This window comes from Benincasa hispida, chromosome 1 (genome assembly GCF_009727055.1).
Source record: "Benincasa hispida cultivar B227 chromosome 1, ASM972705v1, whole genome shotgun sequence".
Lineage (NCBI taxonomy): Eukaryota > Viridiplantae > Streptophyta > Magnoliopsida > Cucurbitales > Cucurbitaceae > Benincasa > Benincasa hispida.
Window position 1 is genome coordinate 67,382,849 of NC_052349.1, and position 16,668 is coordinate 67,399,516.

The window sequence follows — 16,668 nt, forward strand, 5'->3', positions numbered from 1 at the left end:
TAAGTAAAGAAATTTGGAAGTAAAAATAATATCTATAGGTTTAGTTTCTAAATTTTTTTTTTTAAAAAAATATTAATTGATTACCAAACGAAACTTTAATCTTTTGTTTTTTTATTTCGAGAACTAAAACATTGGTCTTTCTTATTAATTTTGCTCTTTTTCCCTTAAGAAAATCTTAAGAAATCTTTTTTTCTTTTTTAACAAATTATACTTTTAGTCCAAGTTGTGAAGTTTCAAAAGTAACATTTTGATCCCAAGATTTGAAAAATGATTTTAAATGATCTTTAGAATTAGTTGACGTAACAAAAGAATGATGTGGGAGTTAATTAGATAACATTATTAAATGACCACAATAATTTATATAAAATTAATAATATCACATCAACATAATCTTATCACATCTTTTTCTCAAAAATAAAAATAAAAAATAATTGACACATCATCAATTCAATAAGTCAACTAACTCGAGAAACCGTTGAAAACTATTCTTCAAATCTCGAGAATAAAGTATCAGATGTATATCCAAAATTTTTAGGTTAGAACTGTCTCGTAAATTATCTTAGTTTACTTTATCAATATGATAGTTACATAACACACCAAGTATCTTGGTTAAGAATTATGTAGCAACCTTAATGGAGTTACAATCGAAACCGTTCCACACAAATTTAAGACCTATTGACTAAATATATAAAAACAAATATTCTTAAAATAAATAGGCAAGGGTTAGACGGACACAATTTGTAATTTCACCCCTCCATCCCATACCATCTTAACATTTGAACTTCATAATATAGTCTTTTTTATATGAGATCCTAACTTGAAAACAATGATATACATCTCTTAACTAGGTGGTCAACTGTAGCATCATTAGTGGATATATCGAAATCATATCATATTAGTTAAGTATTGTTTGTTAAACATGTATTACGTCTGTCGGCTTTGAGTTTCATAGTTAGCTAGTCAACTAATGAATAAATCAACTGATTCGAGACATATATCCTCAACTATAAGTTCAGAAGTTCAAACACATTCATTTAAATTCAACTTTAAAATAACAATTTCTTCAATAAACAGTAGATGAAAAGATGGAGGCGGCAAAATGAAATGAATGTAATAAATCTACAATATCATTGTCTTGTAAGGAATTTGGAGTTGATCCAAGAAAAAGATATAACTAATCAAACACAACACAACCCTGAAAACAATGGGGATGTTGCTCTCCAATCCTATTTCCTACCATTGAAAAGTAGTAATCAAGAGACTATATAATGTAAGCAGAACCAGATAACTCAACTTATATCCCCAGAAGTTTAGACTTGGCTGTAAGAAACCAAAGAATAGATCCACAGAAACTGTATCAGTAAATCCCAAAATTCTCTACCTATACAGATGGTATGGCAGTTCAAGATGGCATCATCAAGTATTGGGTATGGTGAAGTCCAAAAGCATAGATTAGAACTTCATTACAGATGCTGTTTCTCTTTTTCTGGTGAATTTCCATGAGGAAAGTTCTATGATACATATACAGTTTTCTATATTTTGGAACTCATTAAAACTCGTGAGAGTACGAATGGACTGAGTTGTAACCTGCTAAAACGTACTGTGTCTCTTGAGGTATGAAGCTATGAGCTCGATGGGCACGTTTAGTTTGGTTTGGTATATTATTTGTTGTCAAGATTTGGTCTTGAACTTCCTTTGAGCTTTCAAGTCCACTACAATCACAGAGATGTTGTCTTTGCTTCCCTTTTGGAGAGCAAGCATTGAGAGGTAATCTGCTGCAGCTTGTGCAGCTGGGTCAACTCCTGTGCCCCGATCGGCAAGAGATGAAGCCCCGTGTTTCCTGTGCCAAAGCAGAATCCGCCTTCGAGCTACTTCACAGACTTCCTCATTTGTCATCACATCCCATAGTCCGTCGCTGGCTAAAATAAGACATTCATCTTCTTTCGCGCGAGGAACGAACATGACTTCTGGATCAGGAATAATCCATGGCTTCAAATATCTGTCACCTGTTAGGTATGTGGAGAACGAGATAAATCTAATCTCTCTGTGCTAAAGTATAGTTCAAAAGGCATGCAATTCCATTGCCACAACTTCCAAATTACATGATGCACAAGCAAGAGCAAAAAAGATTTGATCAGAATGAACGTACCAATGGATCTTGACATTGCAAGAACTCCGAACACACGATGTCCATTCCACTGGATGACCTTGCCTCCAGATGATTCAATCCTAGCATATTCATCTTCACGATTTGGCTGTGGAAAAATTACATTTAGTATTAGTTCCTTCACAAGATAGAGGTTGCTCTATCATTCTACATGAGATCGGATGCATAGCGTACTTTATGATCGACCGATAGAGCCATGGATTCTTTACCACGGTATAGGACTGCTCTTGAATCACCACAGTTTGCAACTATGATGTGTGATGAACAGACCAAGGCAACAACAGCCGTAGAGCCAACAGTTTCCGGGGCAACAGGCTCAAAGCTTGTATCGGAAACATCTCCACCACTCCCACAGACTGTTCTACCAACTTTTCCTTCTATTTCATCATCAACCCTATGAAAGCAATTGTTAAAGGTTCTCTCCCAATCCTGCTGCCAGTTTTCTCCATTGCTTCCATTATTTAAATTTTGTTGAAATCCTCTTATCTCTTCAGCTAATGCCAAGTGTATGCGTTCTTGACAATAATCAGCAACCTACATGAAAACCTTTATTTCAGAATACAACACAGAACTCGAGAATCGTCTACTGTTAGCAGGACACATTAAAAGTTCTAAACTGCTTGATTGTGCTGTTTAAAATTTTTGATTGTGCAGAACATAAATTTTGTTCATATACTAAAAAGGAAGAAAAAACTTCCATCACTGCTTCAAGTCCTCCTTTCTAAAGTATAGATCCTATACAAGTTTTTACAAATTTACATAGACTATGAAACAGACTCGGGTCAAGAAGAGGAGGTAGTAAAAGATAGCAAAATAACTGTTAAGTTCTACACATACAGAATTCAAAACTCTTTACAGTCAAACAAGAATGACAGCACATTCAGCAAAGAGAAATTGAGGAGCTCTTTAGTAGAACAAATTAACTGCTGTCTGGTAAGAGATAATACCTGAGGGCCCCCATGTCCATCATAAACACCAAAAAAATGGCTGTTGAGATGTGTTATACTTTGACCGGCTCCATTCAGCATACCATTTCCTACAAGCATTTTGATAGGAATCTTTGCAAAACAAGGAACGGCAGAAACTGCATCTTCCATTTCTGGTCTTCTACCACAAATCGACACAGACCCCCAAAGGGGTACACAATCGCGTTCAAAGACACTACGGATAACTTTATGAACACTATCCCCCCCTTTCGATTGGAAAACTACTGCAGGAACATTTAGCTCCGACGATGCAGATACTTCTAAATCTGGGCTTACTGTCGCCACAATAAGTTCACTAGTAGGGATCTTCCCTGATTCCACCAAGATGATAGCCTTAGCAACGATATGACCATTACTAACATCTCCAATTTTGACAACTTCTTGCACATTAATACTTGAACCGCCATCAATAGCAAACAACCCATCATCTACCATTTCATCAGGATCATCCAGAGTAGCTAAGGATGCATCTTCCTTATCTACAGTCAAATTTGTGCCATTCTTCGGCAATAACCCCCAAAAACTGTCTATACCTTGACCACTCTCAGTCGGTTGCGACACAGTTACGCTGTCGACTATACCATTACAATCATGGCAACTACCATTACCAATAGAACCCGACTCAGGGGATGATGCAGAGAACAAATTTACTGTGTCCGTCACTAACTTTAGCCGTGTGAATTCGACATGACCAGAATTTACTGAGCTATCAGACTTTGGATTACCCAAACTAAGGGTCAGAGAAACAGCAGGAGACATCTCTTCCATCATTCTTACAAATCCTACAGATATCTATCTATCTATCTTCCAATATCTCTACAACCTCATCATTTAGCAGATATATTTTCCCATCACAACATCTTACCAATCAAACTAGAGAAAACTAAGCTGATTTAACTTCTACCAATCCTCAACATAAATCCACAAAACTTTTCAATGACAAACTTCACAATCAAATTACAGATTCTCAATAGTGTAAGCTCAAAACAAGCAGAAGAAATCAGTCGCCTACTCCTTAGATCTATATAAGAAAAAGGGATCTAACCTTGCAATAATTCAAAATTCAAGCAATGACAAAAGAAGGAATTCCACCAAAAACTTCACTCACCATCAAATTCTTCCCTTCTGATAAGAACTGCTAACTATCAACAATCTTTTCTCCAGTATCAGCTCTTATATACTCAGAAATATGAGAAACGAGGATATCTCACCTTTATCCAATAAAGAAAAGAAAAACCCGCGAAGGAGACAGGTGGAAGGATCTAAAATAAAGTGAAATCACAAGAAATCCCCAAAAGGGTTCGCCTCTTTTTTCACATAGAACTTGACAGTTTCCTGGATCCAAGGCAACCCATCAAAATCCGATCCAAAACAACGAATCTTTTAACACACACACACTCCTCCTCCTTTTTAGAAACGAAAAAACCAAAACCCACATAGAATTAAACAAAAATCAGAAGTTTAAAGATCCCATTTGCTCAAAAAGGGGAAGAGATTAGGGGAAATTAGTAGTAGAAGAGAAGAAGAAAATGAACAACACTTCTCACCAGTTGAATGTTGTGGAAAAGCTGAAGGAGTAGTAGAATCAAGAACTCTATAATGACTTTGATTCTATTTTGATTTATCAACTCTCAAGAGAGAGAGAGAGAGAAATTTTTTGAAAAAAAATTAAAAATTTTAAAAATGGGTGTGTTTTAATTGAGACAATGAAGCTCCATCGATGGACACGTAGTGAGTATACAAGTAATTATCTTGAATCGTTGAAAGCTGTCTGCGACAGAAAAATGCTCGATTCATATCACCAAAGGTTATTAACTCATGGATCTTTCATGAGAAAAGACACGTGTCCAGATACTTTTTTATTTTTTGGAAAAGGCAAAAAAATTAAAAATAGAAAAAGTCCACTGGGGACCAATCATGTCGATGGAATCTGGACTTTGTTAAAAGAGAGGATCCTTTGGGATAATGCCACGTGGTGGACTTTGCTTTGTCATTGACAAATTTTTCCCCCAAACGCTTCTCTTTCTTCTCTACTCTCTCACGTAACAACAAACCTAATATTTTTACAAATAATCAAATAACAATGGCGGTGCAAATTATTTCTTTTTTATTTTATATATAAATAAAAAGGGAATTGCATGCATTTTATTATATTATTATTGTTATTGTTATTATGTTTCTTTTTTTTTAATTCTTTTTTGCTTTTTGCGATACATTTTAATCGAAATTTTAGATCTAAATTCTTTTTTTATCTGTGTTGTTTTTTAGAACATGGATCTAAGTTTAGTTGGGAAGTTTTGATCTTATCGATTTGATATAGTTTTATATGATATATGTTTGGATTATTTATGGGAACTTGGAATATGTGTAATTTATGTTTGATTTTCTCATTAGTTTGAAATATATTATCTAGGTCAACTTGTAGATTTGGTCCCTATTATTTAGAGAGAGCTAGAATTCAGTTTCTATTATTAGCATCGACTAGTTATGAGTTTTTATTAAATTATAGGAACTAAATTTTAACTTTTAAAGTGGTATGATAGTTCATATGACATAGTCCTTCTATTATTAATCTCAAAGTCAGAGATTCAATTTTACTACCCCATATATTACCTAAAAAACTATATGGACCAAATTCTGATGATATGATATTAAATTTGTTTTTACCCATCAATTTAAACTTTTGGGTCAATTAATAATTTTACATGGTACTAGAGTAGGTGGTTTAAGGAGGTTATGTGCTTAAGCTTTTGGTTCAATCGACAATTTAATATTCTAATTTTTTTCAAAGAAAAATTATTTTAAATAACAAAAAAAATTCAAAAGAAAATTATTTTAAGTGACAAAACTGGTAAAAATATTTACACAAAATATCTATCGCAGTCTATTACAGTATTTGTAATATTTTATTATTATTTATAAATATTTTAGTTCATTTTTCTATATTTGAAAACAATATTTTTTTCAAATTATAGAGACCAAAATTATGTTCGTAAGATAATATCTCTTAAAGGTTTGACGTGTAAGTTTCTACTCTCGACTTTGTTTTGTTATATAAATTGTTTTAATTTTTATTATTAAAAAAGAAGGAAAAAAAAAAAGATGATTAACATACCAATCATGAACATAGTTAAGTCATAAACAAAACCACGATATAGCTTTTTACCTTTTTCAGTTTAAAATCTTAACTATTTAGACTGTTTGGAAAAATAAATTATTTACTATTCTATCCATAATCACTTTTTAATCCGTCCTAATATTCCATCCTGAGCTATTAGATATAACTTTTAGATTTTAGCTTCTTTGAAAATTTAATATCTTCCCCGACCATTTTTTATTCTCAAATTTATCATTCCATGTTAATTTATTTTCTCACAGTTATTCCCAAATTTTAATTGATTAAATTTCTTATAACAATTATTAAAAAAACACTTTTATCTAATAATTTAGATTAAACAAGATATACATATATAATTTAAAATTTAAAATTACCAACGACTATTTCTTCCTCTCATAATTAATTTTTCTAAGAACACAATTACTAATAATTATTTTAAAAATTACAAGAGAAGTTTATCGAAATTTTCATTATATCGTAAAAGTATACATAAATCCATACAATAACAAAATGTCAATAATGTAAATATAACTAATAAATGTCAACTTATTTTTTATTAATAAACTTAAAAAGAGATTTATTTATTAATTTTCGATATTTCATCAGTAATATTTTCATCGACGTCTACCTTTTAAACATTACTTGCATTTATACCTTTTGCTTTCTTTTTTTTTCCCTAGAAAAGAGAGAGGGGGTGTGCATAACTTTATTTTCTTGAGCTCATTGATGATTATGTTTTGCAGCTTTAGGTGTAAGTACAAAATGGAATGTGAGAGATTGGCGTTTAAAGCATTATCCTTTTAGTTTTTCAACTAAATTAATTGGGCACACATTTTCATGCACCCCAAATACACTGCATGCGCATCCCAAACCAATCTCTGCATTTCGTGCCTGAATCTCTGTCATTCCCAACTTGCAATGTCATATCTTTCGGCTAAATCATAACCCCATTGATAAGCTCTGCAACAAAGCAATGGCTCCTTGCCTTCTATTTATCAAACTTCTGATGCAAAAGTTCAATGTTCAAGCTCAAGACTGAGATATCATATCGAAAGAAGCAGTTGAAAGAATAAAGACCAGTTTAGATTGACTTTTTAAGTACCTAAAATTGTGACCGATGGAGACAAATTTTCCTCTTCGTCGTCTATCTTTTATTGATCTGGCAATGGACCAATGGAAAAGTCTGTGGCTCGTTAAAAAAAAGGAAAACAAATTACAAGCTACATTCGGAAGTTTAATTCCTCAACAATGACCACCTTATTCCCTTTAGTCTATATATGCAAACTCCAATCTCCTTTGGTTGCCAAGAAGGAGACCGTAAGGGTACAACCGAAGCCGAAAATAGAAAATCCAAAAAACTAGCTGAGATCGCATTCATATCTTCCCACCACAGGATTGCTTATGCGACAAAACAATACCTTTTTTTGCTTTTTGGTATGAAAATGGTGAAATCAATCAATCTATAGCAACATTGATTCAGGATTCTCGATGTAACCCTTGAATGCTTTGAGCCAATCTGCACCAATTGCCCCTGAACAAACAAAGAACATAATGTTACACACCTTACACTTCTTTTTTCAAGTTTTATAGAATCTTAAAGGACTTCAGGTTCAAAATTCTACCATCAATAACGCGGTGATCGCAGCTCAGTGTAACAGACATGAAGGAAGCAAACTTGAATTCTTCAGCGCCTGATCCTGGTATGACCCTCTTCTCAGCTGCTCAAGATTAAATGTGAATGTTAATAATTTTAAAGAACAGCAATAAAAAAATAAAAACAAAAGATATGGTCTGCATCATACCAGATCCAACAGCAAGAATGCCCGACTGTGGAGGGTTGATAATGGCACAAAATTGTTTGATTCCAAATGGACCTCCCAAGTTAGACACGGTAAAAGTGCCTCCCTACAAAAGGATTTAACTGCGAATCAAAATCCTAAAACCAAGAGTAAATCTTGTTCCCATAGCATCAAACCAATATTGAACGCTGCCCACCTCATAATCTTCTGGTTTTAAGCTGTTATCTCTTGCTTTCTGAGCTAATTTCTTTACCTCATCCGAAATAGTAGATAAACCTTTTTTGTCTGCATCCTGTAGATTATACAAATTCACATTTTCTTGAACATAAAGCACAGTATATTAATAGCATATGCAGAGACGACTACTGACCCTGATGACTGGTACAAAGAGTCCGTTATCAGTCTGCACTGCAACATTAATATTCACGTTGTGATACCTGGATGTGGACAAAGAAAAAAATCACATCACAATGTGAGAATGAAAATAAGCAAATTAGAATTAACAAGTCTTATCACTTACTGTCTAATATAATTGTCCGTCCATGAACTGTTGCATTGAGGGACTTTCCTAAGAGCCAAGGCAGCAGCCTGCAGCAGTATTATGATTACAAGGATTTTTTTCATATATATAAATATATAAAAGATGGGGTTGGACCGTTGGATAGAATGGATGTAGAGAATTGTTGAAAATATGAAGTACGTTTCTCTCCTAGGCTTAGGTTTCAATATACATATATATAAAGGGCAAAAAGTCCTAGACCAATGAAAAGAAAAATGAACAGATAGAAAGTCCAAACTGATGATAATTGCTTCAGTACCTGCAGAAAACAACTGAACCACATACCCAATTATATAATTTCTTTAAAATACCTTAATAACAAGGTCATTGACAGAGATCCTCTTTCCACCAGATGCTTCTTGTAGTGCATTTAGCTGGTTTCTCAAACTGCAAAAAGAATGCTGATTAAATCTATAACTTTGGTCAATATTTAACTGCAAATGTGTGGAGGAATTACTTACTCCATGAGCTTGTCAACGCATGTATCTACTGTTAAATAATAATGAGGAATGGTTTGCTTTGAGAATAGTAATCGTGATGCTGTAACCTGTTAAAATGTAGAATATTAGCTCTTGGAAAACATGGCCCAAGTTGGAATATTTAGAATGGTATGTCTATTAACCCAATAAATAAGATTCAAATTTGAAAATAGAGAAGCCGCTAACAAAACATATAACAGATACAAGAAATCCACTTGATAGAATATCCAACAGCTGAAAGGTGTAGAGTCTGATATAAAAAAACACACAACTGCATTACTTTTGTGTTTCTAGAACATGTGCAAGCCTGTATGCGTTGTTAAGGAATAAAGTAGCAAAGACACTGAGAATATAGATGAAGGCACTGCAGAGAGTGAAATATCACCACATTACACTAAAAGCTTGCCAGAAAATACCGAGAAATTTTATTATCGTGGTGAGAGAGATGGAGAAAGCGGGTGGTACCTTTCTAATTTGAGTGTGTGGGATATCACTATAATCCAATGGTGCACCTGCTGCATCCTTGGCTTTGGGAGCTGTTGATTCCTTCCCACGTGAAGCTAGAGACATATAAGGTAAAAGATATTAATGGGTCACGTTTTTAACAATAAGAAACGTATTATAGGTATGAAGACAACAGAGATGTCAGATGTTAACAAATATTAACAGATCGAAGACAACAGCACAGGAATAAATAAATAAATAAAGATGTCGGTGCCACTGCCCAGCATAAAGAAAATGAGTTACCCAAGTAATCTTCTATATCAGCCTTCACAATGCTCCCATCAGGACCTGTTCCTTTGATACTTGAAATGGGCACCTATGCTCATAAAATTCAAAATATAACTAGAAAGAAATCACAAACATAAGGTTCCAAATATTAATTGAAAAAGATATTTTGCAACGAACATTGTTTTCTTCTGCTAATTTTCTTGCCAGAGGACTAGCAAAAATACGCTCTCCAACTGGAGGAGGAGGACTCTGCTTAACAGTCTTTGGCTCAGATGAACGAACAGGTTCTTCAACTACTTCTTTCTTTGGTGGACTAGGGGCAGATTTCTCCGCAGCAGCTGGAGCACCAGTATTTGATGAAGTGGGTTTATAATCTTTAAACTTTGCTATATCCTCTTCATCTTCAACAGTAATGGCAATTACCTATAAAAATAAATAAATAAATAAAATATTCATTTCAACCATGTCAAAGTGTGGGAAAAATATCATGTGCCTCTCTCCCAATAGAGCTTTCAATGATGGCCATTGTCATCACCTCTATGACAATGGTGCAATACAACGATCAATCCTTTTCCCCTTGCAAGTTTTCACAAAGATAAGAGGGATGGAAAATGATGGAAAGCATTATCAATACCTCACCAACTTTAATTTCCTTTGCTCCATCCCCACAAATTATCTTGGCAAGATAACCTTCCTCCATGCATTCCATTTCTACTGTTGCTTTATCCTTCAAGTATGCAGAAGAAAAATCAGAAACTGTACTTCTATAATCCTACCATAAAAAGGCAGTAAAAAAAAACTACTTTCAGCCTCCAACTGCAAAAAGGTATTAGAATAATATACCGTTTCAACTTCGCAAAGCACTTCCCCAGGAGAAATTTTATCACCCTCTTTTTTCAACCACCTTGCAATATTGCCCTGCATACCATAGAGAACAACTTAGCATTTATTTGCCAATAAATTATTATGCCAAATTAGTGACCATAAGCTACCTCTGTCATTGTAGGGGACAGCGAAGGCATTCCAACCTCTTGATGTGGGGGAAGACCTGAAGCATGTTGAATGATTCTATGTAAAATGTATATTTGAAGATAGTTTTCCATGGGAAGATAAGTTGAACGTAATACGAAAAGACAAATTTGAGAAAAGAATCTTAACAAAATCCAGCATGAAGTGCAGTTATATCATTGACAAGTACATAGTTAGAGTTGTTCTTTAGAACTCAAGGATGCAGTTGAACAACCTATAGAATAGATCCTATTCAAGTAAGGCCATCATAGTTATAGTTGTTCTAATGAAAAATGGCATTATGCAAACACTTCATGCTTAATCGGGTTAGAAGTAAACAAAACCACACAATGATGGTGGTGGGGAGAATCATAATCAAAATCTTTCTGTATATACAGAAAATCAATTGAAAAAGTGAAGCAAATTCATGTATGTCTGCAGAATGGAAAAAGAAAATAAAACCACAATGTACCTGAATCAGAGGAGAAACCTCTCATAGCGTTAATTCGTGAACTGTTGGGGGAAAAGACAGATATTAGACACTTTTTGAGTTTTGATCACGATCAGAACAATAGCCCTAGCATCCTAACTCACAAATAAATTGCACATGCTGATATGTAATGTGTTGTTTTATAAGGGAGCGTGTGTGCATGTGTGTGGTTAGATGCTGACCCAGAAAAGGGATTCCCAATACTTGTCGTCATCATTGAAACACCTCTTTGACATTGTAGAAAGTGCGATCTCTACAAAGGGAAGAGTACAATGCAGTACAAAACATGTTATATCAGAAGTTGTTACACAAATGGTACAGTGACAAGCTAAAGCAGAAGATGGAAGAAATTATGACAAGCAACATTTCAATCAGCTAGAAAGTACTGATTAATGATTTCATGAACAGACAAACTTGTGGTTACAACTCACGTTGTTAAAATTGGCATAGTTCTTGATTCCCCCCTTTTCCCAAGCCTGGTAACCACGACCCTGGATCTTCCAGATTTCTGTGAAACAACTACTTTTGTTAGGGCAACTTCAAGAGCCAGCTGTTGGAGACTCGGAAGCACTCACACTATAACAGTTTATATAACATGCAAAATAATCAAACATATAATTCATTAAACTGACCAACAAAACAAAATTTCATACCAAAGTACCAAAGTAACCAAGCAGTGTTCTTAAACTTCAGATGTTCTTAAACATATAATTCATTTCTAATTAATTACATCAAATAAATACCAAAGTAACCAAGCAGTGTTCTTAAACTTCAGATGTACAATCAGGAACATTAGAGGATAGCAAATAAATACCAAAAAGTAACCTGACCAAGCAGGTTTTCTTGGTTCAGAGTTCTTGGTTACAACTGCTTACCATTGTCCTTAACAATAGAGGACTGCACATCCTCTGAAAACCAGCGAACCACGCTAGCTTGCCGAAGTAACTTTGGAGCACTTCTTAACTGCAAGAACAACATGCATGGGATAAACGTTCTGATTAAAACCAGGGAACATTGTGAGAGCCTTGTATGAAGAAACGGCTTCGAGAAGATGAATGTGAATCATGAGAAGATAAAAATATATAATATATATATATATTATATATATATAAAGAAATCAAGATAAATGCATGTACATGAGAAGTATAAGATAATTCCTAATAGTGACATTGGCAAATCATTGAAAAGAAACAAATGATGCCACGTTCAGTTTATGAGCATCCAACGCCCTATCGGAATGCAATATCCTATCAACAACAAACCTCTTCCATGGCTTTGTATGATGGACATGATATAATTTGTTGACATAAATTAGCAAGTGAGGGTTCAATTATGAACCTGTGATAATAAATCAGTGTATTCAAGTTGAAAACTACAGGACAACTATAAATCAGGCAATGCAACAACATTACACGGAAGTCAATGAGCATGAGCAACGGTTCAAATCCACAAGAACAGATAAAAGAACCTCCCTCCAGCTAAAACTGACATCCAGCATGAAGGGGTGAAACTAATATGGCCAATTCCCCCCAACCCCCACCACACCCCACACCAAAAGTAACGAAAACCAAATATATAAACACCCCCCAAAAGCTTATTTGTGGAACAAGGAGAATCAATAAGGTTCAATAGCATGATGAGGGGAAAATGAAGAGAGAAAATGAAAGAACCATAAATAACCTTAATAAAAAACCAAAACTGCAATCGAAATGAAATGCCCATCAGATATTAGTGTCCATAAATAAATATTAGCTTAATTATCCCATTCGATATAGCAGCTAAATTTTGTGCGCAATACAGTCAAAAGTCTAAACGAATTTGAAAGACCACAAAACAAAATATATACCCTCCTGTTTGTGCAACATGCATATGACCCAAATCACGAAGCTTACAACCAGAATGATTCAGAGAGTAATTCCAAAATCAAATTGGAAACAGATGAATCAATAATTCACAGAGTACGGAAATGATGTGATATTCGAATTGAACCTCACCTTTTTAGAATGGTTGATAATTTGCGATGCGTAAGCCATATTGTCTGGCGCAAAACTGGATCGTCCAAGAACAAATGGAGATCGATCTGCAGCTGAGATGATGAACAACACGTTAAAAAGGAAATTAGAATTGGAATATTGGGTAAAGCTTATTAGGGTTCAGTAGTAGATCTCTGACTCCGATTCCATTCAGCTTAATTCACGTCGAGGCATTTGTTTTTCTGCGACTTTTCGTTTATTTCTTTTTCTCCCCACGCTAGGTGGCAGCTAGGGGTCTGCACGGCTCAATTCGCTCTGGTTTTCGCCGAATACCATAAACCGAATCGAACCCCTTAATTCTCAAAACTTCTAAACCGATAAAACCGAGGATTTCTCCGCTTCGGTTCAACCGAATGTTGGATTTACATTTACCTTAATTTTACCCACCGACGAGTTTGGAGGCGGCTGCCGGCCGGAGATGAGAGTAAGGAGGGTGGAGGCGTGGGCCGACGTACGGCGAAGAGTAGCGCAGTTGCCGGCACGTTGTTGGCGGCGGCCGAGGAGGATAATGTTACCGTTGCCGGCGAAAGGTTGGGCGACTGCCGATTAAAACTGATGGGAGATGGAGAGTGAGAAGTAGAAAATGGAGATAAATGGATTGGGGAACGATACGAGAAGAACCGATTTCTACTTCCGGTTTGAACCGCTCGGTTCGGTTCGATTTAGTCGAGAAAACTCTCGAGCCGGGCTTGGGCTGGGAATTATTCAATGTACATAAAATATTAAAACGCAGACATAAATATAACCTAAAACAGTCTTAAATATAGCAAAAACGTACATGTAGTGATTATAATTTGTGATTGTCTTTTAATTAGGATATAGCCATCGACATAAATTTGTATTATCAATTTAAGGACAAAGATTCATTCTCCCACTCATAAGTAAAAAAAAAAATGTACCTCTAAAGTTATTGTTTTCGATTATAATATATATATTTCTAAATCTCGAGATAGAAGTTTGAATGCTCTATCAATTTTTTTTTTTCATTTATTCATGGTTATTATTTTGGAATAGTAAGTTTTATTTTTGTTGTTTTTTTTTCTATAGACTTTTTTTTTTTTTTTACATTGAACCTGTATAGATAAATATCTAATATGAAATTATTTATATTTTGCCTGTTAAAGGGAAATTCATTTATTTAGGATTCAAGTATTTAGTTTAAATAGGAAAATTCTATTTCGGAATACTTTATATGTTATATATATATATATAATATATATATATATAATAAGTGTCCTTTTTGGACATTTGGAAACGAATGTTGGCTCCGGGAAAAATTTGTCCATCTGGGCGCGTAAGGGTCGCAATTCGCAAATATAATCATACGACACCCTTCCGTCAAATATGAGTTAAACTTTGTTTTTTCGGATATCTCGATTTATACTCCAAACTTTTTAGTTATATAGATATAAATGTACAAATTTTTGTTAATATATTAATTTACACTATTTTTAGATTTGGTTTGAATAACATCATATAAAATTTATAATTTGAATCAATCAAATTCTTATGGGACAATTAGATTAAAGGAATTAGAATAAAAATAAATATGGAAATAGGTAAGGGATACATATCCCTTGGTACAAATTTAGAAACTTTAAGCATGGAAATAAGTTATTCTCATACATTTTTTATACCCATAGATTACAGCCAAAAGTGTGTATTCTTTTATTCCCACTCTCTTCCCTTTTAATATATATATTAAATTTACAATTTAAACAAAATTATATTATGTTTTAAACTAGGGAAATTTTCACATATAGAAAAAATGTCAAATTATAAACAGAAATAGCAAAAAAAAAAAAAACACTGGTAGACATTGTTAGACTAGTATCAGTATCTATTAATGGTAGATTTCTATCAATTTCTATCACTATAGACACTGATCGACTTCTATCGGTCTCTATAAAAAAATTATGATTTTGTTATTTTGTGTAAATAATTTCCCTTGTTTTTCTTTTTTTGAAAATCCCTTTTGAATTCTGATATTTGAATTTAACTATTCCATACTCATAAATAAATAGATTATATATAATAAACCATAAAGAATTGATGCATTAATACTATTAAATTAATTAATAAATCATATATGTAGTTAATTAATTGTCATTATCATTAATATTTTATGAAATTATTTTTCAATAATTATGATTAGTTTATCTTTGATTAATTATAATTCATTAATTTGTTATCTTAAAATTTTATATTTGTTTTTTTCAAACTACTTTTATTGTTTTATTAATTAATACATCGCAATTACATAAATTCATCAAATTGACAAATTATGTAATCAAGTAACTTGAATTATAAATTACTCATTTTATAAATACTTGTAATTAATAATTTAATTGATATTATTAGTTGGTTGTTAAATAATTAATTTTGCTCAAAACGTTGAATTAAATTTATTGTTTATCAATTAATCTATTAAAATTTTAGGGAGGTGATTTTATAAATTAAATACAAAAATAATTTATTATCATAAAATTCTGATAACATTCTTATATACAACCAAACACAGTCATCTTAATTTTCAACAATCTTATTCCCCAACTTTTTATTCTTAGACATCCTTAATTTCTGAACATCTTTAAAACTTCAAATCAAATGACTCCTTAGAACCTGTTTGGTTGGCGATTCGGACCTTATTTTGGGTTTTCAAATTCACATAGTTCAATAAATATGTGTTTGGAAGACAACTTGAATTATATTTCTAAAAGTTGTTTTTGAATTATGTTATCTAAATAGAGCAAATTTTGAAAACAAATTTTTTAGAACAAAATATACTTTTAGTTGTTAAAGTTTGAACGGAGTGTCTATTTGATTTTTTAGATTTGAAATGAAAGTTTTGGTCTCCAATATTTGGTTAATGGTTTTAAATGGTTCTTGAAATGTTAATTTGACCCTACATGATGATGCGGATGTTAAGTTGTTGACTCTACGTGGATGATTGAGTAAATATATTACTTTAATGATAATCTTCATTTTTCTTTTTCTTTTTTTTTTTTCATTTTATTCTTGTACCGTCTGTATTTTCTAAAAATCTAGAAGAATAACCCTAAATGTCTATCGTCTGTATTTCTTCTAAATGGAACAAACGTTTAGAAGAAATTGAAAATAAAGATAGAGAACGAGTAAGTAGAGAATAAACTAGCTCACCAGCAAAATTATTATTAAATTAAGATATTTACCCACTCATCCATACACAATTTAACAGCTACGTCACTTTTTGTCGGTCAAACTAATGGTCCAATGACTATTTAGAACCATTAACCAAATCTCGGAGACTAAAATGTT

The 16,668-nt window shown here is 33.2% G+C and overlaps 2 protein-coding genes across 8 annotated transcripts; both read right to left on the reverse strand.

Annotated features, from left to right (window-relative positions):
- Positions 1-1,105: 1,105 nt before the first annotated feature.
- LOC120082558 (protein phosphatase 2C 16) lies at positions 1,106-4,834 on the reverse strand. Its single transcript, XM_039037791.1, has 4 exons — positions 3,115-4,834; positions 2,342-2,701; positions 2,150-2,255; positions 1,106-2,006 (listed from the first exon to the last, which is right to left on the reverse strand). The coding sequence occupies exons 1-4, from the start codon at positions 3,922-3,924 to the stop codon at positions 1,672-1,674; spliced, it is 1,611 nt and encodes a 536-aa protein (XP_038893719.1). The 5' UTR covers positions 3,925-4,834; the 3' UTR covers positions 1,106-1,671.
- A 2,134-nt stretch (positions 4,835-6,968) lies between these two features.
- LOC120090629 (dihydrolipoyllysine-residue acetyltransferase component 2 of pyruvate dehydrogenase complex, mitochondrial) lies at positions 6,969-13,922 on the reverse strand. Of its 7 annotated transcripts, none has more exons than XR_005485580.1 (21): positions 13,333-13,371; positions 12,214-12,301; positions 11,770-11,846; positions 11,521-11,591; positions 11,321-11,361; positions 10,833-10,888; positions 10,684-10,758; positions 10,475-10,567; positions 10,018-10,263; positions 9,856-9,928; positions 9,574-9,668; positions 9,091-9,176; positions 8,941-9,016; positions 8,591-8,658; positions 8,441-8,507; positions 8,267-8,362; positions 8,074-8,176; positions 7,894-7,989; positions 7,690-7,802; positions 7,374-7,430; positions 6,969-7,271 (listed from the first exon to the last, which is right to left on the reverse strand). XR_005485580.1 is itself a non-coding variant. In XM_039048353.1 (20 exons), exons 2-20 carry the CDS (start codon positions 13,369-13,371, stop codon positions 7,732-7,734), a joined length of 1,617 nt encoding a protein of 538 aa, XP_038904281.1. In that variant the 5' UTR covers positions 13,372-13,424; positions 13,744-13,922. The 7 variants fall into 7 exon arrangements, 3 of the variants coding, with proteins under 3 accessions (XP_038904277.1, XP_038904281.1, XP_038904287.1); XR_005485578.1 differs by having other exon boundaries at positions 6,969-7,274; XR_005485581.1 differs by having other exon boundaries at positions 7,374-7,454.
- Positions 13,923-16,668: the final 2,746 nt, after the last annotated feature.